Here is a 24,121-nt window from a genome sequence, read left to right on the forward strand (position 1 = left end):
TGCTGAGAAAAGAGCTTTAATCAAGGTCAGGAATGGAGAGGACAGTGGAAGTCAAACATTCAGGAAATGGTGGTTATTTACTCCAAGGCGAAAGCTCATATTGTCAAGTTTGGTTTATTCGTCACATACATAGTCATACACAGTATAACTCGCAGTGAAATGGTGTCCCAAATTATACTGACAGGATGCTCTGCCTGCTCAGGACCTTATACTCAATTCTATGTGAAACATCCCAGAGAATGTCCAGAACTGTTGTATGGCCCTAATGTAACATGGTGCTGGTGAACCCTATAGCTGTTGGTGAATGCACTCTTCTTTTCATTGTGAACTTCTTCTTTTTTGTGAACTCTTCTTTTCATTGTGAGATTAAACCCAGTTATGTTATGTTAGATATGTTAGAATAACAATTTAATTGCAGTAAAGAATGGGGCCTCTCCATGCACTGCGATTCTAACATTCTCTATATACACAGTGAAAAAAGACCAAAATGAGTTTATTGAAACAGCATACATTATGTCTGTACATATGTGCTGATTAAGAAACTATACAGTGTATATGCTAAGATGTGTAACTGGACAGTAAATCTACACTTACTTGCATATTGATAATTGTTTTTTTCACTTTTTCCATACACATTTTACCTTCACCTCCAGGAAGTGTCTCCTGTGCTTGTCCCCAGATTTACTGGGGCTGTGATAGTTCAGTGTTTAAGGTAATTGATTAGTAATCAGAAGGTTGCTAGTTCAAGCCCCACCACTGCCAAGTTGCCACCTGTGGGCCCCTGAGCAAGACCCTTAACTCTGAGTTGCACAAGTTGTATTCAGATATAATAATAAGTTGCTATGGATGTAAATTTCTTTGAAGGTGGAAGAATATTTCCCTCATATTGTAAATGTGCATGACACTGTCTACATGTCCCTCTGCACACAGTTGGCCTTTCCATCAAACCCATGCCCATGTCCCTCATCATGGGTCCTCACACTGCCCCCTCACAGCAGGGGTTGGTTCATCAACCTGGGGCATGCTCCCACTGGCATTACTGCCATCCTACTTCTGCAAACCCTATGTTTGTTTTGGAAAACACTACTGTGCAAATGCCAAATCCATATACCAATTAATCAAGAACCCAGTCCTCACAGATGAAAACACTTCTGATTAATCAGAGACTGAACCCTATAGAGAGGCCACAGGTTACGTATATTTGTTTGCACAGCAATGGAGGCCAATAGTGGACAAAGAGGAAGAGGACAAGCATCCATCACAGATGAGATCTGGGCCACTTTGGTTGACTATGTGGTCCAGCATGGGTTGACCATGTGGTCCAGCATGAGCCTAGCCTAATCTGAGCCACTAAACTGAAGCAAGTATAACCCAGACATTTCAAAATGAGAATAGGTAAGTAGACCTATCCTCTATAACACATTACTAAACTTACAGAACTGAATACCCCTTCTCGAGGTGATGGAGCAAGCTTGTGGTGACATTGATGAGGGAGTATGCTGGGGTGGATACATCACTCCAGATGGCACTTCCCCAGCTGCCTGGCCAGAGAAGACATCCCCCGTGATGTCAATTAGACTTTGTGGACAGACCCAAATAGGAGACAAAGTGCACCTTAGTTTTTATGTAGGAGTTACAAGCCTTTTTGGTTTTGGTTATCTATGTATTATGGCATATACTATGTATTATAGCATGTGCGTTGCAGTACTGTTCATGCAAAAATAAATACATAAATAAACAAACATTGTCCTTCTAATTGTGTTTCACTCTATAGAGTATATGAACTGAATATGCATAAATAGCCTTTACATTTGTGAAAGTACATATACATATGAATACTTTGACAGACATTTACAGCAGACCTCTGTGTCCTGCACACTGAAAACTCAAAAATCACAAGTAGTGTTTTCCACCACAGTGCAGAATGTTGTTTTGACAGTAAGAATGTCTTTAGAGTTTTGCAAAAAGGCTGAATCAGATTTAAAAACTGTCTAAATAGGTGAATATTGTTTATGTTTTTGCAAAAAGAGAGATTTATTCGGTAAAGTTTTGTCAGTTGACAGTTTTGTTCTGAGAACGTCGTTTTAACAGTTCAGCAAAACTTTAAGCCATGTGATAAGGGTGGAACTGTTGTAATTTAGAGAGGAAAAAAAAAAAACCTTTATAAGAAGGAAGCAATTATGCAGCTTTCTGGTACAGGTTTTTATAGGCAGTGCTCCATTCAGTCCACTATTAATCATAACATTTCAATAGGACACCTCCCAAATTCTGCATGGAATCTTATTGTAAAATAATCCTTGCTCTAGCTTCTAGACAGAATCTTCTCTCTAAAATTCATAAGGAAAACAATCCTGGACATCTTTTTGTACTTGCTTGTTCTTGCCTAAGCAATTATATCCCAGTTTCTCCATGACATTTTAAAACCAATTGTTCAGTTCTTACCTACATATGTTCACATTTTCTACAAACCCTTGAACATCTGAAAGATTGTGAAATACACTACCTACCAACTCTCTGCTGCCATGGGTGAAGAACGTGCAAACAAAAAGAAAGAGAAACATAAGAATAGAATGTACATGCTATACAATTTAATTAGTTTGTTAAGCACTTTTGTCATCACTTCACTTCCTAGTTTCCAGCCTGGCAAGTGTCAGGTCTCCTTTGGCTGCATTGCCAAAACTCTTGCACAGCCTGTATTTTCTTCATGAAGGGATGTGAGTGTGGTGGTGCCTTTTTGAAAAGAGGCTGAGTATATCTGTTTCACTAGGGGTGGGGGGAGTAAAAGAGAGAGATTTTTTATTATTTTTTTTGTGACGAGAGAGAGGGCGTGCACTGACATGACTGCCCTTGATGAGGTGCATTGACTTGCTTGGAATTCTGTAGGTGGGGTGTGTTCTTGCCTGCAGCTCTGTGTGTCTACCAGCAATGCTGAGATTCAAAGATTTGAGGTAACTGTCAGACTCATTATGATGCATCAGGTCGAAGACTGCTCATAAAAAACAAATGGCTGCATAAGGTTGTAAAACCACATTCATGTAGAACCCAAAGTGGAAAGTGCTGGGTGAAGAGTGACAGTGCTTCCATAGCAGTATTTCCTTCACAGATTACATCCTGCTGTTTAAAACGTGCTTTAAGTTTTCAAGATCTCTCAGGTCATGAGCTCTTTTACAATCTCCAGATGCATGCTAAGAATTATGTTATGGATTATCTAATCACTGGCTATACAGCAGGTTGAGTGCAGGATGACAAAGTCAGCCAGGTGAGGGAGAAATAAGAGTGGAGCCCTTTGTATTGGTGGGAAATGCCAGAGAGGCGAAAGCTGACGTTTACTTGTATCCAGAATTATCTGAGATGGCTTGTCACTTCTTCCACTAATGGAGGGAGTTCCTGCCTAACAGCTCCAGTTCTAGACTGTTTTGGTTGGAGGCAGTAAAACATAATGGGTGGACATGTCTTTAGTCATATTTTGAAAGCCAGAACTATTTTCAGGGCTTATTCTGAGCCTTTATGTGGTTTAAATGCACAGATGTAATGTTGCTTTAGCCACACTGCTAGCAATAATATATCACTAAATTATCTTAGCAGTTCTCGTCCTGACAATGCAGCTAAACCTTTAACATTTTATAGTTACCTTTAAATAAATGTAAAAAAAATCAAATCAAATCAAATAAATATTAATACAATCCCCTAAGATTATAAATACAGATTTTCAGTTTTACTAACTGCAAACATTATTCACTGGTCAATGCTGGTTGCTGTTTTCTTTTTGAAGAAAGTGCATAGATTTTGCTGTATTTCCTGTGTCATCCAAGGCAGATGCGTGATGCACCAACCCCTCCACTGATTTACCAATGAAAAGAGAAAGCACGTGATTCTATGGAACCACCCCGTCTTGACATGAACAATTCCTGACATGCCTATGTGTGTAAATCGCACGTATGGTTACAATGAGTGAAATGATAAAATATCTTATGTTACATAATATTAAGATTTTAAGATTTACAAAGGGTGCTCGCTGCTGCCGACTATGAATGTCAAACCTCTTCTACTCTACTTCTGCCGTATGGCCTACTGCCATCTAGTGGTAAACAGACGAGTGTTCATGTTCTAGTCAACAAAAGTTATATGAGCGATTTTTTTTTTCATTTTTTAATCTAAGAGAATCTAATTGTACTACACTTTTTACTACTCATTTTACTACTTTTTACTTCATTTATTGCCAAAAACCAGATAAGGAGGTTTCTTTGAAGAGCAAACAGTAATCCTAATCCTAATAATTATTGTAGTAGAGTTTTCTTCTGCTGGATTAAAGATTTGTTGTTTTCTTATTATCCCCCTCCCTCTCCATGGGGACTGTCAGTCTATAATCAACAGGATCATTCCAGTGCCATCCTGTCTGCCATTCACATTAACAGAATTAAATGGTTTTTTTTTTTATGATTTGGTGAGAGGCCATTTGCCATCTGGCAATGCTCCACCTCTCCCCTTTGAACCCTCAGGTTGTAAACCAGATCGGAATGTGGTTCTCTGTAATGACTATGCCAGAATCTGCTATCAATGCACTTATGTTTCCAAAATTCCATCAGATTTGAATTTATATTGGACGACAACATTCTCTGTATATATCTCAAGAACACGCTTGTATTGATTTAATTCACAAGGATTATAATATTTAACATTACTAATTGTTTTCCTAATGATATTTCTTTCTTGTCCATGCTGGTTCATTCAGGGTAAAGAGAGAAAGGGAGAGAAAGTTAAAAAAAAAAAAAAAAAAAAAAATCTGTCAAATGTTTTTGTTCAGGTCAGGGAGAGCAGGTGACTTGGAGTTGAATGAGAAAATGATATATCAAATATTGATAGTGAAAATCACATAATGCAATTACACTAGTCTCATCTTAATGTACACACTCCTGCTAGCCTTTACATATGTATCAAGCTTCTTCCACAAATAATACATTTTTGTTCTTTTCTGAATTAACTGCATGCCTATTTAAATACCTGTACATCATAATATACTTTTATGAGATGTTTGATAGAGCTTTGAGATGTGGGATAGATTGTTACATTTATGTAAGAATGGTAAAATATGTCTTCTTTTTCTCCAGGCTGATGACGAGGTAGAGACAACAGAAAGAGGGGCAGTGTGGCCATGGGTCTTATCTGACATACCAGGGGCCACACCTGTGGAGCTTGCAGCCAGAACAGCGGGGCCAGGGGCCACACCTGCAAGTTCACAAATTGAGGAGCAGAATAGAATAGGATAATAGGAGAAAAAAATGAACAATCCATCAACATGGAAAACATTTAGCCACAAGAAGCTTATTCAGCAGGGTAAACAACATGATCAACTATGCAAATAAAAAAGGTTACAGTCAAACAAATGAAAATTTGGAGAACTGTACCATGTAAATACAAATGTGCAAAGAAATACTTTACACAGTCGTTCCAGTTGATTTCAGACAGGAAACGTGACTATATAACCATAACTGCAGACTGTGCAGCAAAAGCTAGACAAACCTGTGATGAACCACAAAGAAAGCATACTAACTCAACATAGAGGGTGATAAAATGAAAATCTGTAAGTATGTTCTTTTTTATTTGGGCATACTTGACATCAGTTAGAAACCATCATCCACAAACACACATGAAGGAAAAGCATATGGGTTGTTTGCCAAAACCAGATGCAAGGGTGAAGCATGCCAAAAATTCAGAAAGAGCAGGTTAAGGCACATCGGTTCTTCTCCTGTTGTCGAGTCACATACCTGTTGTACCAGAACAGAAAGGCAATACCTTGAGTCAACACAATATTTCAAGGATGTATGAACTCTACAGACTTAAATACAGTGAGAATGACGTAAGATGTTTATCATCAAATTATATTCAACAGTGTTCAGCCTAAGCTTTCATGCTTAGAAAAGGATTGGTTGTAATCAGTAGCAAGCATATGAGATTGCTGTAAAGTAGAACTCTGTGAGCCAAAGTGAAGAAAACTCACAAACAAAGCATATGGCCAATGAGACAGCAATGCTTCAAGAGCGCTATAAAGCCACAGATGATGAAAACACACTAACAATCTGTTTTCATGCCCATGAGCTGAAATTAACTAATTTGTCTACCACCAAATACATACCGAGCAAACACAAGAGAACCTTGGCACCTACATCCATCTTACCAAAACCAAGGGTACTCTCCAAACAAAGAATCATCTCAGATGCCAGAATGAGTCATATATTTAATCATATATCCTATATTTAACATATATCATATATTTAATGTTTAAATTCATGACACTACCTTATAGACAGTGTTGTAGTGCTTTGTTGAAAACATGAAACAAGCTTAGGGTTCAGAGTGCCAACATAGTGGAGGCATTTTATGAAATTAAGTGATGTGAAATATTGATTATTTTCATTGTTAGTTGAAACTTGGTTGTTGCATTGTTTAAAATTTTATAATTTGTTTTCTGAATTAAAAAAAAATAGCAATGACGTGACAATTTGTGAGTTTGTAAAAGTTTGTAAAACATGTTGTTGAAGCATTGCCTAACTCATTGCAGTTCTTTCGTCTTAATGTTTTACAATTTGTAAATATTAATCCTTAAAGGTGGTCTACACTTGAACTGATGGGGTTTGCATTACAACATAAGCATTAATTTCATTCATCCATTTTCTTTTTTCTTTCCCCCCAAATAATAATATTTTGATTTATTATAGTCATTTGTGATTTAGATCAAAGCTTAATACTTCCTTTATACAGGCCACCTACATTTACTTGCTGGGAACTTTTTTTATAGTCACTGTTTACTGTATAACTTAAAGAAAACTTAATATTGACCTCTGCACTAGACAAATTATTTAGCACTTAGCCCGCAATGTTTTTTTGAATTAAATAAAAGATTATTTAATAATCAAGAAAGATTATTTCATGGTCCTAAACCAAGAAAAGAATGTCATATCATAGAAAGCATTGAATTTAACTTTTGGACATGTAGAGACTCTGTTACAACACTAATTTTATGTTTTAAAACAAATTATGAGTAACTTGCTTGTCTTCCTTGAAAATTGTTGCTTCTTTTCTTGTTTTGCCAATTAAAAACTCACCATTCCAAGCAAAAAAAGGTTCTTAGCTATCTGCTAGTCTGACAGGATATTGTACATTCAGAATACATCTAGGGTGTCATGCCTGATACAGAAAAAAAACAAATAAAAAACAAAAACAAAATAACTTTGAAGATCATTTCCTCCAAATCACTGCAAATGCAGATAGAAATTTATAATTCCACTGGGACAAAGTCAAATTGAATAATAGTACTGATTAAATTTCTTGATGCAATTGTCAAAAGGCCCATTCCATCATGATTATATGAACCAAATAGATAGAAATACTCTGTTACATGGTTGGATTTCATTTCTTCTCTAAAATAAAACTCAAAACTGTGAGGAAGAACATTCTAAATCACTTCATAACTAAATTTAAAAATATAAGAAATGTTGGATTGTACATATAGGAAAAGGTTACAAACTAAAACATGAGAAAAACCCAAGAGCCAACCTTGACCTGATTTACTACACCACTAAAGCTATAATCATTAGAATTGGATACTGAAGCATTTCCTTTAGAATGATTCACCTTTAAAATATACATTTGCACATCACATTTGAGAGCCAGCAATGTCAAAAACAGTGGTCAGAGCCTGTCTCCCAAAGGAACCTACATTAAAGTAAAAACACCTTGGTTCTGAATCAGAATTTGATTAGCCTTTAAAGACACCAGTCTTATCTAATGTCTTGCTAAATTTTTGACTATTTCCATTGGAAGCAATCATCAGGTGAAAGCAGTCAGCTTCATATGTGTAAGAATCCTATTGGCTGCCTTTCCAACCTTCCATTTTAAATTGCTGTGTTATTGCAGTTGTTGGAATTATTATTATTATTTTAATTAATCATAGTTGGCTTCAGTTTCACTATTAAAACTGTGCTATATTCATTTGTTACCCGAATGAGGGCCCACGCGCCTAAATGTCCCCCCCCCCTTCTTCCAGAGATACACAAAGACAGACAATTGCCACTTTCATGATTCAGATGTCTGGGAACTTTGCAATAAAGGTCTTGCACCTTTGATTTCATAGAATGTGATGTAAAACCCCAAACACATATCAACTTATTTGTACATATATGAAGCACTAACAATACTGGATCAAGAAGTTTATTTTTCTTATGCAATGAGCACACAGCCTCTTAGTAAGACACATTAAATGGCAACAATCATTAGGTATTTGTTTAGGGACTATATCATTTGACCATACAGTGAAAGTAAATATTTAGTCATCAAGTGTCATTTACGCACAAAAAGGAAAGGGAAGACATTCAGTTACAAAATAAACTGTTAGGCTTCATGACAACTTTGAAGAAACAAGGGTAAATGTTAATACAAACGCACATAGGCCTACACATAGGAAGGCAAAGTAGAACATCAGGTCCAAGAAAAATGTTTAAAAATGGTCATGTGAAAATAACCAGATCCAATTCACTTAAAATCGTTTGTCCATGACATTAATTTCATAACCTTTGTGGAAAAAAAAATATGTTTGGAGTGCAAGCTGTAGGCAAAGTTCAGGTGTATAGAGTAAACAAACTGACAATACATAATTCAAACATTTCCACCTAATAAGTCAGAGATAAAAATGAAATATGGACAAGAACATATTTAAGCTGAGCAGACCTGATGACTAGAACATAATTTAAAAAGATGTAGTGAAAAAGAAAGGCACCAGTGGCTGGAATAAACCTGGAGACAAAATGCTGAAAGGCAACAATATTTGGATATTTTGGTTAGCAGTACAATAATTTGATCCTTGTTTGTTAGTTATCAGAATAGCTGTATGAAGTAGAAGACTGCAGATGCAGCCATTTTGGTTTAGTACCCTCATGAGCTATAAAGAAAAATTTTGAAGTTGGACAACAATGGCAATGTGAAGGACAAAAAAAAACCCCCAAACTTGCAGGTTCATGGCCATATAGTAGGTTTAGGGGGAAACTCCATCTGAAAGTTGCAGGGAAAAGCTATACCACCAAAGGTCATGAACTCTCTGGGCACAAAATAATCAAATCACATCAAAACCAACACCAAGAATAAGCAATGAATGAAGTTCATGGGAAGAAAATGGGGGAAGGACAAAAAGATATAGTAGCAAACAAAGAATGCTACTTGCAAAACACATGGTGTGTGCAAGAGGTAGCACATGAAAAAACAAAGGTTAAAAAAATTCTAAGTGAAGGTGCAGACCCCAAAGAATTGAAAACCATACAGTCTTGGAAAGAGAAGCTAATAAAACACTTTGCAACTGTGCAGAAAGAGCTAATGTGGCCAAGAAACAAAGATACAAGTCAGCTAATGTAAGCATGAAGAAACGGGAGGGAAAAGAGAGACAAAGACCAAAAACATTGAAATGAAAGCAGTAAGATGAGAAAAAGAAGAAAGGGCATCAGTTAAACAGATCACAGGAAGAAAGAAATACAAAAAAAGACCACCACCCCAACAAATACAGCAACACAAACATGTGGGGTAAAATCTAAGCCTTCCATTTTTAAATTGACTTTATTAAGAAAATTCAATTCAATTCAATACAAACACCAATACAAAAACCTCACAAACAATATCCACCGGAGGACCCAGACTACCTTCACTCTATACATTAACAATTAACATTACCGTTTACATCTGAAAATTAGGTATACATCATCCATTTATATGTCCAAAAGAGTCCAGGGAAATTTCTTTTTTCCTCTCATATCAATCGTCTTCAACCTTTTTAACTCACACGATCTGTTTAAATACTGTTTCTGCATGTATTATACATTGCTCAATAATCATCCTTCACATTCTCAGTCAAATTCTCATTAAACACTCCATACATAATACTTTTCCTGTTACGACCCCATTTAAACCCAATACCTTCCATTTTCTCCCAAATTTCAATAGTCCTTGTGCACTGCAGTAATAAATGTTCTATCGTTTCATCGGCTATGCAATTGTACATCGGACATTCCTTTGTTGTAACAAAACAACTCCATTTGACAATACATCGTACAGGCAGTCTTCCAACAGATATAAGCCATGCAGTATCTCGAACATTTTCTGAGATACTTTTAGACTGTACATTTTTAACACAGGTTTCACATTCTGTCACCGTCAGACCCTTATAATTGACTATTCCCCCAAAATCACAGTCTTGTATTGTTTTATATATCATTTTATTTGGGGACTTATTCCAATCAATATTAAGCTGCCTATATTTAAACAAAAAAAATCTCTATATACTAATTTAAAATAAGGAGCATGTTCCTTGACTTGCCTCTTTTTTTCCCCCCACTGATTTACATTTCCTACCCAAATTGGTTTCCGAAATATAGCTTCCGTTACATTTTTGCAAAAGGCAATTTTTAATTTCCGACCTAACTCAACTCCACCTAATCCCCCTTTGTCTTTCGACTTGTACATAATTTACCGTTTTGTCACTTCTCTCCTGTTTGCCTTCCTCATTCGACTCCCACAGCCAAGTGTCTGTCTAATCAGCATAATCTTTATCAAAGGAAGCCCCCAAACCTGGTGCTCCTCGTCAGGTGGCTGTCCTTATTGGGCTGGCATCAGGTGCACCTCCTCAGGGGAAGCGACCAGGTGAGCACCGTCAGGTATCCGAGCTCACATCACTGCTGGGGGCCCAAGTTCTAACCCTAAAGTGAATTACCCTGACCTCATCAGAACCCTCATTTGAATAACCCCAAATTCATTCTAATCCTAATTTGCATTACCCTGATGTCATCAGAAACCTTATTTGAATAACCCCAAGTTCACTCTAAACCTAATTTGCATTACCCTGATGTCATCAGAAACCTCATTTGAATAACTCCAAGTTCACTCTAAACCTAAAGTCAATTACCATAACTTCATCAGAACCCTAAATTGGATTACCCCAAATTCTCTTTAACCATAATGGGAAATATCTTGACTTCTTCATAACCCTAAATTATGCATTAGCCTAATCTCTTTCTGAGCTCTACCTTCTTGCAAACCCCAATAACATTTCCAGTGCCACACTTCTATGGTATGGCACATGTGTAGCCTACTCCCAAACAGAATATCACTCAAAGGCTTATCTGGACAGTTTTCTCCTAACTAACTTCTTTAGTGCAATAAACAATTGGATGCAATCCTTAACTTCATCAGAACCCTAATGACAAGCAGAGAAAGTTAGTTTTTGTGAGGCCCTGTCATGAGTTTAACCCTTACCTTCTGTATTGCTTTGTGCATTTTGAATGGCAATAGATAAACTTGCCTTGTGATTTTTCATTTTAGGTGAACATCCTATTGATGACATGATTCAGAAAATGTTCTACATACATTACAGAACATACATAAGGTTTGTTTAGTGGGTCAGCGCTAAAAAATAATTTATTGTAGTGAGATTTTTTTTCCATATGCTGTGATTGAGTCACAGTTCTGTGGCTCAGTAATAGCACTCCCAGAATACACATATTCAAATGACCTGTGGGGCAAAGGGGTCACGTAGGCCTAGACCATTAAGAATGGGCTGAATAAACTGCTATGAAAGTGGTAGGAGTTGCCTGTAAATAATAGCTGCCCTCTGTATGCAGTACAAGGAGTGGGTAAATGCTAAACATCTCAACCTTTTTCAGCAGATGACTAGGCTTCTTCTACCACAAACATGGCAAAACATGTGAAAGTAATATTAATAGCTACTAATAAAATGTAACAACAGGAAATAATGTCATGATGTGGGCAATGAAGATTGCAACAGTTGGGAAGGTGACTTGACATGCTTGCAGGTTACATCAGAGCCAATAACACACACACACACACACAATCATATAAAGTGATCAAATACATGGGAAAAAAAAAAGAAAAAAAAAAAAAAAGGTATCATTACACAGCGACCCAGCAGAGGGTTAACAGGTTTCCAAATCTCATTTTCAAGCACTTCAATAGGCAAGATGAAAATTGTTAACACAAGACTAGTTTGGTTTAAATTACAAGCTCCATGCGGCCGAATAAAGGATACTAAAGTAAACTAGTAAAACGCGCAGAAAAGGGGAACAGAGACGACGGCAAAGCGCACAAGAACACCACAACCACTTCAGCTAGAACTCCTCTTTTCTCGTTTTACCGTACATGCAGTCACACAATAGAAAATCTTTTTGGTGGAAACGTAGGTGGCTCTTAAAAGAGCCTTTGGGTTAGTCAAGTCGCACTATGACGCTTTACTTCGAGCTGGTGTACTTGGTGACGGCCTTTGTACCCTCAGATACGGCGTGTTTGGCCAGCTCACCGGGAAGCAGCAGGCGCACGGCAGTCTGGATCTCCCTGGAGGTGATGGTTGAACGCTTGTTGTAGTGAGCGAGACGAGAAGCCTCACCAGCGATGCGCTCGAAGATATCATTCACAAAAGAATTCATGATCCCCATAGCCTTGGAAGAGATACCGGTGTCGGGGTGGACCTGCTTCAAGACTTTGTACACGTAGATAGCATAACTCTCCTTCCTAGACTTTCTGCGCTTCTTGCCTCCTTTACCAGCCGTCTTGGTCACGGCTTTCTTAGATCCCTTCTTCGGAGCAGACTTCGCTGGTTCGGGCATGACGATCGTCGATCAAGAAACCACCACGCAATGAGAAACGACGCCTGAACACCCAGTTTATTTAGACTCTGGTATTCTAATTAGAACATACCCGCCCCTCCTCGGTCATGACAAGCCATCATTGGCCAAAAAACAACCCCCTCCTCTCACAGGAAGCTCCTATCGTTGCTCCGCCACTCCATAGCGTTTACCTCTTAATCCCTCCCTGCCATGTCTTTCTCTAACTTTCCCGCCCCTTCTTGGGAAGGAGGCGCAGAAAGCCAAGCTAAATCTCCACAATGCTTATGCTTTGCTTCCTCTTTTACTTTGGGAAACGTTTTTAACATTATCGTCTTATTTTGGGCTGGGATTTGGAGCCTAACACATGCAGACGTTTAACACCGTGTTATGGCTCTCATCAACATAGGACAAAATGTCCTTTGTGCGCGTTGAGGCACTAGGCGCTTATAGGCGGCCATAGAGGCACGGAACAGCTCTTTAACTGAATGTATGGGTGGCTCTTAAAAGAGCCGTTGGTTTCGTTCTGTTGTAACTCAGCGTTTACCCTCCGAAGCCGTACAGAGTACGTCCTTGGCGTTTCAGAGCATAAACCACATCCATGGCGGTGACCGTCTTCCTCTTGGCATGCTCGGTGTAAGTAACTGCGTCCCTGATAACGTTCTCCAGGAACACTTTCAGCACACCACGAGTCTCCTCGTAGATCAGACCGGAGATGCGCTTGACGCCGCCACGACGAGCCAGACGGCGGATAGCGGGCTTAGTGATACCCTGGATGTTGTCGCGGAGAACCTTACGGTGACGCTTAGCACCTCCTTTCCCAAGGCCCTTACCCCCCTTTCCTCTTCCAGACATCGCTTAGGCTTCTTTCACTACGCAAAGAAAAGCGAAATAATGATCTCCGACCCCCAGTGCGCCACTATTATTCTCTTCTAAAGGACCTGGTTGAAGACCAGACGCACTCGAGGAGGCGGAGCGAAATACCACGCTCCTCCAAACGCCTCCAGCGCCACACTTAACCAGACTCGAGTAAAAACTCCATATTATTTCACAAAAACGACAATTCATATATATAAAATCTAAGATAGCTTAGACAACAATATTGAGCAACAATGCAAGGGAAGAAAAACATCGATAAACAAACAAGCAAAGACAACAAAAGAGTCAGTGCAGCATAAGCTCTACTACTGTTACTACTGCTACTAAGAAGAAGAAGAGTCAGAATGGAAGTAGGTCCTCAGCACTGGTGCTGAAAACCCCCAAGTTTAAAGACTATTGCTGGACAATCTAGAAATGATATACATACTCCTAAGCTGTGTGTTCACTAGGCCTCTTAGGGTTCCCACCATCCAAGAACAGCATGTAGTTCAGGTTAGAGAAACATGATCTCAATTTAAAATTAATAACATGATCTCGATTTAAAATTAATAACAGAAATGGATAACAAAAATGGACAGAGCATGACATTTTTTGGGAAAACACACAAATAGATTGAGGCAGAGGGGACAAGGCCCATAGTTTAAAGCCACACAGTCCAATTGAGAGATGTCTAGCAAACACAAACTCAAAATGTAGCAACAAGTCAGAATCAACAAAACCAAACTCTTCTCCAATGAGCCCTAAGCCAAATCCTTTGTCTCTTCCTCTTCCTTTTATTTTGTTTCTCTGCTCACTGGAAAACCTGGTGTGGATCAGGATGGGGACACCAGAGAGGAGGAGGCAAAACCTGGAATACAGAATGCAGATATACAGGCGGACACAACGATGTTTAATTGCTACATAAATACCAAGACAGAGAATGCTCCAAAGTACTGAACATGTGACATGTTTCAAGCATTAATAAAGGACATCACTATGCTTGTAAATCATAGGAAAACACACATGTGTGTCCAAAAGGTTGAATACAGCTTTCAAAGGCCTTCAAAGAGTGCATTCTTAAAAAATGCTCAATAAAATGTTGTAAATAGTATGAATCATCTGCTGTATTTGGAATTTCATCATCATTGTTAAGTAGCTTTACTTAAAATGTGAAGCTTGAAACCTGTAATGGAGGGCAACCTGAACTCAGCAAAGGGAAACTACCCTACTATCATTAATATTTTTGTTAACATTATCACCACCACGATTATTATTATTATTATTATTATTATTATTATTATTATTATTATTAACAGTAGGAAGAGGATGAGCAGGAGGAGGAGGAGGAATAGAAGTACATTTCAAATAAATAAACAAGAAAAATAAATTAACTAAATGATGCCAAGTAAAACACACTAATACAAATTGGGATGGTGTGATAGATGGAGCTTTGCTACCATCTTGTGGACAAACTGTAAAACCAGCCACAACAAAATGAGAGTTGACTTATTTCTGTCTTCAAGAGACCTGTAGGGACAGTTTTATTTGGAATCAAGAACTGTTAGCCATTTATTATTACATTTGTGGAACAGCTTAAAGCTTGTGCCCCGTGTCATAATGATAGTCATGTTTTCAACAGTGGTTGCCAAAGTGATTTGAAGGCATGTTCAAAAGTGATATCTTAGAACCATGTGTCAGTAATATTTCTCAAACCCCTGAATAAAAAGTCTAATTGTACATTGTTATTGTACTTGTTCTTCCAGTGTTATTGTTATTCTTCATAGTTATTTCTTTCAGGAAATGCAAATGCAGAGCTACGTCAAAACAAACAGTAACGCGCGTGCGCGCACACACACACACATTGTTTTGTATTGGACTAGTTGCTGAAGTCAAACTTCACACACATGTATGCACTCGTTTTGCACTCTTGCACATCATTCCTACTTGCTGCTAGAGAAGTGTACTAAATCAGCACTGTACTCTGAATTGTTCTGGCTGCTACCAGTGACTGCTATGTTCAGTATAGCGTGTCACTGACTCCTATGCACAACCCATTTTACGTATTCCCAATACTGCATACTGGTAAAAATAAATGCACTGTCTGTTCTTTGTGTATTGGTCCTGTCCTGTATTTATTTATTGTATGACATGATTGCACTGTATTGTATTGTTTGCACTCGTGTAGAGTGTTATCTGTTGCACTTGTTTTGTTTTATGTTGCACCATGGTCCAGGAGGAACATTGTTTCGTTTTTGCTGTGTACTTGTATATAGCTGAAATGACAATAAAAGCCTTCTGAACTTTGAACTTGAATTAATAGGTGGGAACATTTTTATCACCCTAATTTCACCTGAGCACTTAGTCTGCATATTTCTAAATGAAAAGAAAAAGTTCTTACAAACAATATAAAGCACACACCTAATGTTTTATATATAAAGTGGCTTCTCCTACTACTAATTCAGAAGTACTTTGCTTGCACAGCTGAAGGACCTCAAATACCTTTCATTACTCAAAGACAAAATATTCAAGGGAATTTTCAAGGGAAACAGACAATGTTTAAATATGACTGCTCAATTTCTTAAACATCTATGTGCAAATGATTTATTTCAAAGCTTAAGGTTTTGATCACAGCATCAAAATCAGGAGTGAAAGACAAGTCAGAGAAAGTGTGTATTTGGCGATATGTTATTTATTTTGGGAAATTCATTGTGGGAGAACATTCTGGCCTGAGGGCTTGTAATCCCCAGCGTGAGGGTCTCCGAGCATCTCTTTCACTTTGGGTGAGGCTTCCTTGTGTAGGTAGCGATAGGGCTTTTTGCCACTGTTGTCACGCATGTTGCAGTTGGCACCATAATCACACACCAGAACACTCAGGACTGATTTGTGGCAGTGAATAGCAGCGATGTGTAGTGGGGTGTAGCCGTCAAAGCTCTTGGTGTTTACGTCAACCTCTGGCCCACCTTGCAGTGATAGAAGAAGGATCTTGCGCATCATTTCGCTGTTTCCTTGTTTAGCAGCCCAGTGAAGTGCTGTGAAAGCAGACATGAAGTTTCTCCTCTCTGCCAGCTTGATGTCCTGGAGCAGAAGCTGGCAGATTTGATCCTGCTGTCCTGCTGGACACTTCACAAGCCAATCGTGTTCTCTTGGACCTAGAGCGAAGATGGCTGACTGCTTTGCATCCAAAGCTGGTTTGGTGTCTTTGTTGATTCTTTTCAGGGCTGGTGAATCAGGTGCCATAGAGTGCCTCTGCTTGGACATGGCTGGTCTGTACAGGTCATATCCATCGTTCACCTCAATCAGACATGCTGCCGCAGTCCTTTCGGTCCGTTCATGGGCCATCTTAAAATCTGTCAGAGCAAGTATCATTACTGCTGGATATATATAAAACACATATTGTATGTATTACATACAGCCTGACAAGAGCCTAAAAGCTTGTAAAAAATTAATAATGCACTAATATTTCAAGTGCTGTTGCATATTTTAATGAGAGTTTTAATCATCGCTGATCAGAGGATAAAAGCATTTTCAATAAGTCAGTTTTTGTCCATTATTGTAAAAATTATTTAATTTACTGTTTTTTTTTTTTTTTTTTATCCATTAGATTTAAATTCATCCATTTAGAAAGGCAAAGCCAAAAAGCAGAAAAAAATTAATCAAACATCCATACCAACTGTAGGACAATTTTTCCAATTTATCTTTTTTATTTTTAGATGCCACTTCGGCTTTCTGCTATTGGTTTGCTTTATTAGTTCCTTTGCTTTATTAGTTCCCACCTCCTTTGTATCTACATATTCATACTCTATGCCTCCAGCACACCAGCTCCAGAAGCGCCTCATTTTTCGATCTGTCCTCATCAGAGCCCTTCCAAAGACTGATCTGTAAAGGCAATGTGCATGGGACTCCCTTTGTGTGTGACATTATGACACAGGACATATGGGATTCTAAAGTTCCAAGAGTGTAGATAAGTTGTTTTTCATGCCCAGCAAAGAAGCTCTGGGCCTGGGCACACTTCATGCAGTTTGAACCTTTAAATAAATCTACAACCAGACCTCCAGGCCCAAGAGGTCACACAGTCATGCCCAGCAAATTAGCTCTGGGTCTGGGCACACTTCATGCAGTTTGACCCTTTATATAAAACTAGAAACAGACTTCCAGGCCCAAGAGGTCACCCAATCATACCCAGCAAAGAAGCTCTGGGCCTGGGCACACTTCATGCAGTTTGAATCGTTAAATAAAACTACAACCAGACCTCCAGGCTCAAGAGGTCACACAGTCATGCCCAGCAAAGTAGCTCTAGGCCTGGGCACACTTCTTGCAGTTTGACCATTTACATAAAACTAGAAACAGACTTCTAGGCCAAAGAGGTCACCCCATCATGCCCAGCAAAAAGCTCTGGGCCTAGGCACGATTCATGACATTTGACCCATTAAATAACATTACAACCAGTCTTCCAGGCCCAAGATGTCACAAAGTCATGCCCAGCAAAGTAGCTCTGGGTCTCGGCACACCACATGCAGTTTGACCCTTTCTATAAAACTAGAAACAGACTTCCAGGCCCAAGAGGGCACCCAATCATGCCCAGCAAAGAAGCTCTGGGCCTGGGCACACTTCATGCAGTTTGAACCTTTAAATAAATCTACAACCAGACCTCCAGGCCCAAGAGGTCACACAGTCATGCCCAGCAAATTAGCTCTGGGTCTGGGCACACTTCATGCAGTTTGACCCTTTATATAAAACTAGAAACAGACTTCCAGGCCCAAGAGGTCACCCAATCATGACCAGCAAAGAAGCTCTGGTCCTGGGCAAGATTCATCACATTTGACCCATTAAATAACACTACAACCAGACCTCGAGACCCAAGAGGTTACACAGTCATGCCCAGCAAAGTAGCTCTGTGCCTGGGTACATTTATGCAGTTTGACCATTTAAATAAAACTACAAACAAACCTCCAGGCCCAAGATGTCACATTGTCCTGCCCAGCAAAGTAGCTCTGGTCCTTGGCACGATTCATCACATTTGACCCATTAAATAACACTACAACCAGACCTCCAGGCCCAAGAGGTCACACAGTCATGCCTAGCAAAGTAGCTCTGGGCCTGGGCACACTTCATGCAGTTTGACCCTTTATATAAAACTAGAAACAGACTTCCAGGCCCAAGAGGTCACACTGTCATGCCCAGCAAAGTAGCTCTGGGCCTGTGCACTCTTCATGCAGTTTGAACCTTTAAATAAAACTACAACCAGACCTCCAGGCCCAAGATGTCACAAAGTCAATTCCAGCAAAGTAGCTCTGGGTCTCGGCACACTTCATGAGTTTGACCCTATATATAAATCTAGAAACAGACTTCCAGGCCCAAGAGGTCACCCAATCATGACCAGCAAAGAAGCTCTGGGCCTTGGCACGCTTCATCACATTTGAACCATTAAATAAGTCTACAACCAGACTTCCAGGCCCAAGAGGTCACCCAATCATGACCAGCAAAGAAGCTCTGGTCCTGGGCACGATTCATCACTTTTGACCCATTATATTACACTACAACCAAACTTCCAGGCCCAAGAGGTCACACAGTCATGCCCAGCAAAGTAGCTCTAGGCCTGGGCACACTTCATGCAGTTTGACCATTTACATAAAACTAGAAACAGACTTCTAGGCCAAAGAGGTCACACTGTCATGCCCAGCAAAGTAGCTCTGGGCCTGTGCACTCTTCATGCAGTTTGAACCTTTAAATAAAACTACAACCAGACCTCCAGGCCCAAGATGTCACAAAGTCAATTCCAGCAAAGTAGCTCTGGGTCTCGGCACACTTCATGAGTTTGACCCTTTATATAAAACTAGAAACAGACTTCCAGGCCCAAGAGGTCACCCAATCATGCCCAGCAAAGAAGCTCTGGTCCTGGGCACGATTCATCACATTTGACCCATTAAATAACATTACAACCAGACCTCCAGTCCCAAGATGTCACATTGTCATGCCCAGCAAAGTAGCTCTGGGTCTCGGCACACTTCATGCAGTTTGACCATTTAAATAATACTACAACCAGACTTACAGGCCCAAGAGGTCACAGAGTCATGCCCAGAAAACTTGCTTTAACCCTGGGGACACTTCGGGCCATTTGACCCTTTAAATCATTTAAAGCACCCGACTTCCAGGCCCAAGAGGTCACACAGTCATCCTTAGCAATGTAGCTTTAAACCTGGGCACACTTCATGCAGTTTGACCCTTGAAATAAAACTAGACACAGACTTCCAGGCCCAAGAGGTCACCCAATTATACCCATCCAGGAAGCTCTGAGCCTGTGCACACTTCGTCCCATTTGTCCCTTTAAATAATATTACAGCCAGACTTCCAGGCCAAAGAGGTCACACAAACATGCGCAGCAAAGAAATTCTATGCCTTGGCACATTTCAGACTGTTTGACCCTTTAAATCATTCAAAGCACCAGACTTCCAGGCTTCTAAATCACAACCACATGCCCAGCAAAGTTGATTTAAACCTGGGCACACTTCATGCAGTTTGACCCTTTAAATAAAACTAGAAATAGACTTCCAAGCCAAAGAGATCACCCAATCATGCCCAGCAAAGAAGCTCTGGGCTTGGCCACGCTTCATCACATTTGACCCTTTAAATAACCAATGCACCAGTCTTCTAGGGCCAAGAGGTCACACAGAAATGCCCAACAAAGTAGCTTTGGGCCTGGCACACCATCACATTGGACCATTTAAATAATCAAAGCACCAGACTTCCAGGCCCAAGAGGTCACACAATCGTGACCAGCAAAGACACTCTATGCCTGGGCACATTTCAGACCATTCCATGCTTTAAATCATTCAAAGCACCAGACTTCCAGGCCCAAGAGGTCACGAAGTCATGCCCAGCAAAGTTGCTTTAAACCTGGGCACACTTCAGGCCGTTTGACCCTTTAAATATTTCAAAGCACCGGACTTCCAGGCCCAAGTGGTCACACAGTCATGCCCAGCAAAGTACCTTTAAACCTGTGCACAAATCAGACCCTTTCTGTCATTCAAAGCACCAGACCTCTAGGCCTCTAACTCACAAGGACATGCCCAGCGAAGCGCACCCTCGCCCAACCACACTATACCACCTTGCCCCTCCTGGAACAACCACACCTCCAGGGCACCACATGCCCATCACTCATGCCCATCACCAAACTGCACCTTCACAATTTCTCAATTAAATAATTTTTTTTAATCAATAAAACAATTTTGAGGATCCCTCATTATGTTTTATTTTATATTCATGTCACATCATATATAATAATAATAATAATTATATATATATATATATATATATATATATATATATATATATATATATATATATATATATATATAATATGTATATATATATATATATATATATATATATATATATATATATATATATAATATGTATATATATATATATATATATATATATATATATATATATATATATAATATGTGGAGGGAGCGGTCGGAGTGGTGTGTGTGTGTGTGTGGGGGGGGGTGATTGACAGCTGTCAAATCAATCAATCAAATCAAGCAATAAATCATTTTGACCATTAGTATATACTATCTCTCTCTTATACACACACACACATATATCCACACACACACACACACACACACACACACACACACACACACACACACATCCATACATATCCACACACACACACACACACACACACACTCACACAGCCACATACACACACACAGAGACACTCTCTCTCGCTCTGAAGAAAAATAGAGCATCGCATAATCAAAAAGAAGACAGATTTGGCTAAGAATATATTGTGAGGGTAAAAAAGGTTTGGGTGCCCATGGTCAAAATATATGTTAATCAGGTTGAAGATGAAATTATCTCCAAAAGGCTTAAAGATGAAACACACTTTTCAACATTTTAAGCAATATCAGTATATTAGTTTGGTTTTGTACAATTTTAGATTGAAAAAAGGAGTTCCTAGGAGATTTGAATGCTCAAATAACTTTGACCGTGGTCTCAGACCTTCATTAGCCTGTTAGGGTTATGGCTTGTTCACAATCATTGTTAGGAAAGGCCAGATGATGCAAATTTCAATGCTTTATAAATACCCAGACTCCTCTAATCTTGTCTGAAAAAAACAGCAGCTATGGGTTCTTCTAAGCAGAGCAAAATAAAAATGAAAATAGTTGAGGCTCATAAAACAGGAGAAAGCTATAGGAAGATAGCAACGTGTTTTCAGGTTGCCAGTTCCTCAGTTTGAAATGTAATTAAAAAATGGTGGTTAACAGGAATAGTGGCGGTCAAGATAAGCTCTGGAAGACCAAGAGACATCTGATTGTAGGATTGTTAGAAAGGCAAATCCGAACTCCTGCTTGACTGCCAAAGATCTTCAGGAAGATTTAATGGTGTCGTACATTGTTCAACTGTTCAGCGACACCTGCACAAACATGACGTTTATGGAAGCATTATCAGAAGAAAACCTCTCCTCCATCCTCACCACAAAATTCTGCATCAGAAGTTTGCAAAAGAACATCTAAACAAACTTCATTCATTTTGGAAACAAGTCCTTTGGCCCGACATTGTTAAAATAGAACTCTTTGGCTGCAATGTGCAAATGTATGTTTGGAAAAAAAAGGGCACAGAATTTCTTGAAAAGAGCACCTCTCCAACCTTTAAGCAGGGGGGGATCAATCATGCTTTGGGGTTGTATTGCAGGCAAGGGCACGGGGAATTTTTCACGTGTAGAAGGAAAAATGGATTCAATGAACTTCCAACAAACATAACACCATTTTGTAAAAATGCTAAGGTTGAAAAGAAGATGGCTTCTACAAATGGATAAAACCTCAAATTCCAGAATAAACTACCTCAAAAGGTGCAATCTGAAGGTTTTACCATGGCCCTCACAGTCCCCTGACAGCATTGAAAATCTGTGGAGAGACATCAAAAGAACAGTGCATGCAAGACAGTCCAGGAATCTCACAAAACTGGAAGACTGTTGCAAGGAAGATTGGATGAAAATCCCTCAAACAAGAATCAGAAGACTCTTGACTGAATACACAAAGCATTTACAAGATGTAATGCTTTTTTGTTTTTTGGGCCCTTTTTTGTTATTTTGAAAATGTAAAAGATGGAAAATTATATATATATATATATATATATATATATATATATATATATATATATATATATATATATATATATATATAATTTTTTTGTTTTAATACAAAAGGAATTTGTCATCCTTAACTTTATGCCTTTTGGAGAGCATTTCATCTTTAACCTGCTTAAATGTTCACAGTAACATACATTTTGACCATAGGTGACCACATCTTTGCATGTCACTGTAGATATTGTTGTATGACATGATATCTGTTAAGGAGGGCCTGGTGCATGGTACAGCAAACAAACCAACTATGGGGTTCCAGATGGGCAATTTCAGGAGTTCACAAAAAACGAAGAAAAAAAAGACCATAATGAGATTATGGAAATATATCCATAAAAAGCATGCTTTGATCTCACATATTAAGTGCTTGTGGATCATGAATAAAATAAATACAAAAATAAATAAATATGTCTCCTATAACTAACCACAAGTAGGCTTATAATAATAATAATAATAATAATAATAATAATAATAATAATAATAATAATAATAATAATAAAAAGAAGAAGAAAAAGAAGAAGAAGGATCATGAAAGGCAAGTCAATTTCTAAAACTATTTTATTTGTCTTCAGAGTATTTTTTAGTTATTAGCGCTTTTCTTTTTATGATGAAAGACAATGATTGTGTTTATTTCAACAGCAAATCCAAAAGCAAAGAAACCTTTATGACAGTGGCTGTCAGCTAAGCCTAGAAATTATTTCTGAGGAGGACATACCCACTCCATATGTTTATTATTGTTGTTGTTGTTTTGTTGTTTCTCCCAAGAGAAACTGGCTAATTGTTCTTCATTATACATTTACATTATGACAGCATTCATGGCATTTATGGAAGTTTTCCATTTTGGCCACAAGATGGAAGCAGAGGATCATCTACATTATCACCTCCCATGGCAATTGGTCTTCTAGACGGTTTTATTTGTATTTTTATTCACGTTTTAGCTTTAAAAAAACATAAACTGACATGGAAAATGTGGAGCTCCATCAGAAACATGGCACTTCTAGAATAATAATAATAATACGTTTAATTTATATAGAACCTTCACAGACTCAAGGTCGCTTTAATAAGACAAAGATGCAGGGAAAAGAAAAAAACAAACAAACAAAAAAAATTAAAACAATTAACACTTTCATTACCAAATAGGAATAAAAAGAGAAGTTATGGGAAGTGTTGAGAAAAGAGGTATGTTTTAAGCATAGTCTAAAGTATAGCCTAAAAAAAGTTGTAGAAATGTACAAAAAGTAGTTTAAATGCATTATATTGAAAGGAAACAGTAGTCGTGAATATTTTGGCCAAAACAGTTATATATTTTTATATATTTTACAATTAAGAATTCAACGACAAAATACTAGTCCTCCCACATTTTTGAACCATTACCCCTATCCATAAGGTTTGTAAACAACAACAATAAAGAAGAGTAAAATAATAGATAAAACATGAAATAATAGATAAAACAAAACTT

The 24,121-nt window shown here is 38.5% G+C and overlaps 2 protein-coding genes across 2 annotated transcripts; both read right to left on the minus strand.

The window, feature by feature from the left end:
- Nucleotides 1-8,194: 8,194 nt before the first annotated feature.
- Nucleotides 8,195-12,704, minus strand: LOC118242707 (histone H2B). Its single transcript, XM_035534923.2, has one exon. It carries the CDS (start codon nt 12,654-12,656, stop codon nt 12,282-12,284), a length of 375 nt encoding a protein of 124 aa, XP_035390816.1. The 5' UTR covers nt 12,657-12,704; the 3' UTR covers nt 8,195-12,281.
- Nucleotides 12,705-12,746: 42 nt separating this feature from the next.
- On the minus strand, nt 12,747-13,516 carry LOC113569037 (histone H4). The gene has a single exon (XM_035534922.2). The coding sequence runs from the start codon at nt 13,506-13,508 to the stop codon at nt 13,197-13,199; it is 312 nt and encodes a 103-aa protein (XP_035390815.2). The 5' UTR covers nt 13,509-13,516; the 3' UTR covers nt 12,747-13,196.
- Nucleotides 13,517-24,121: the final 10,605 nt, after the last annotated feature.

This window comes from Electrophorus electricus, chromosome 18, assembly GCF_041902795.1.
Source record: "Electrophorus electricus isolate QZ-2024a chromosome 18, ASM4190279v1, whole genome shotgun sequence".
NCBI classification, from domain to species: Eukaryota; Metazoa; Chordata; class Actinopteri; order Gymnotiformes; family Gymnotidae; genus Electrophorus; species Electrophorus electricus.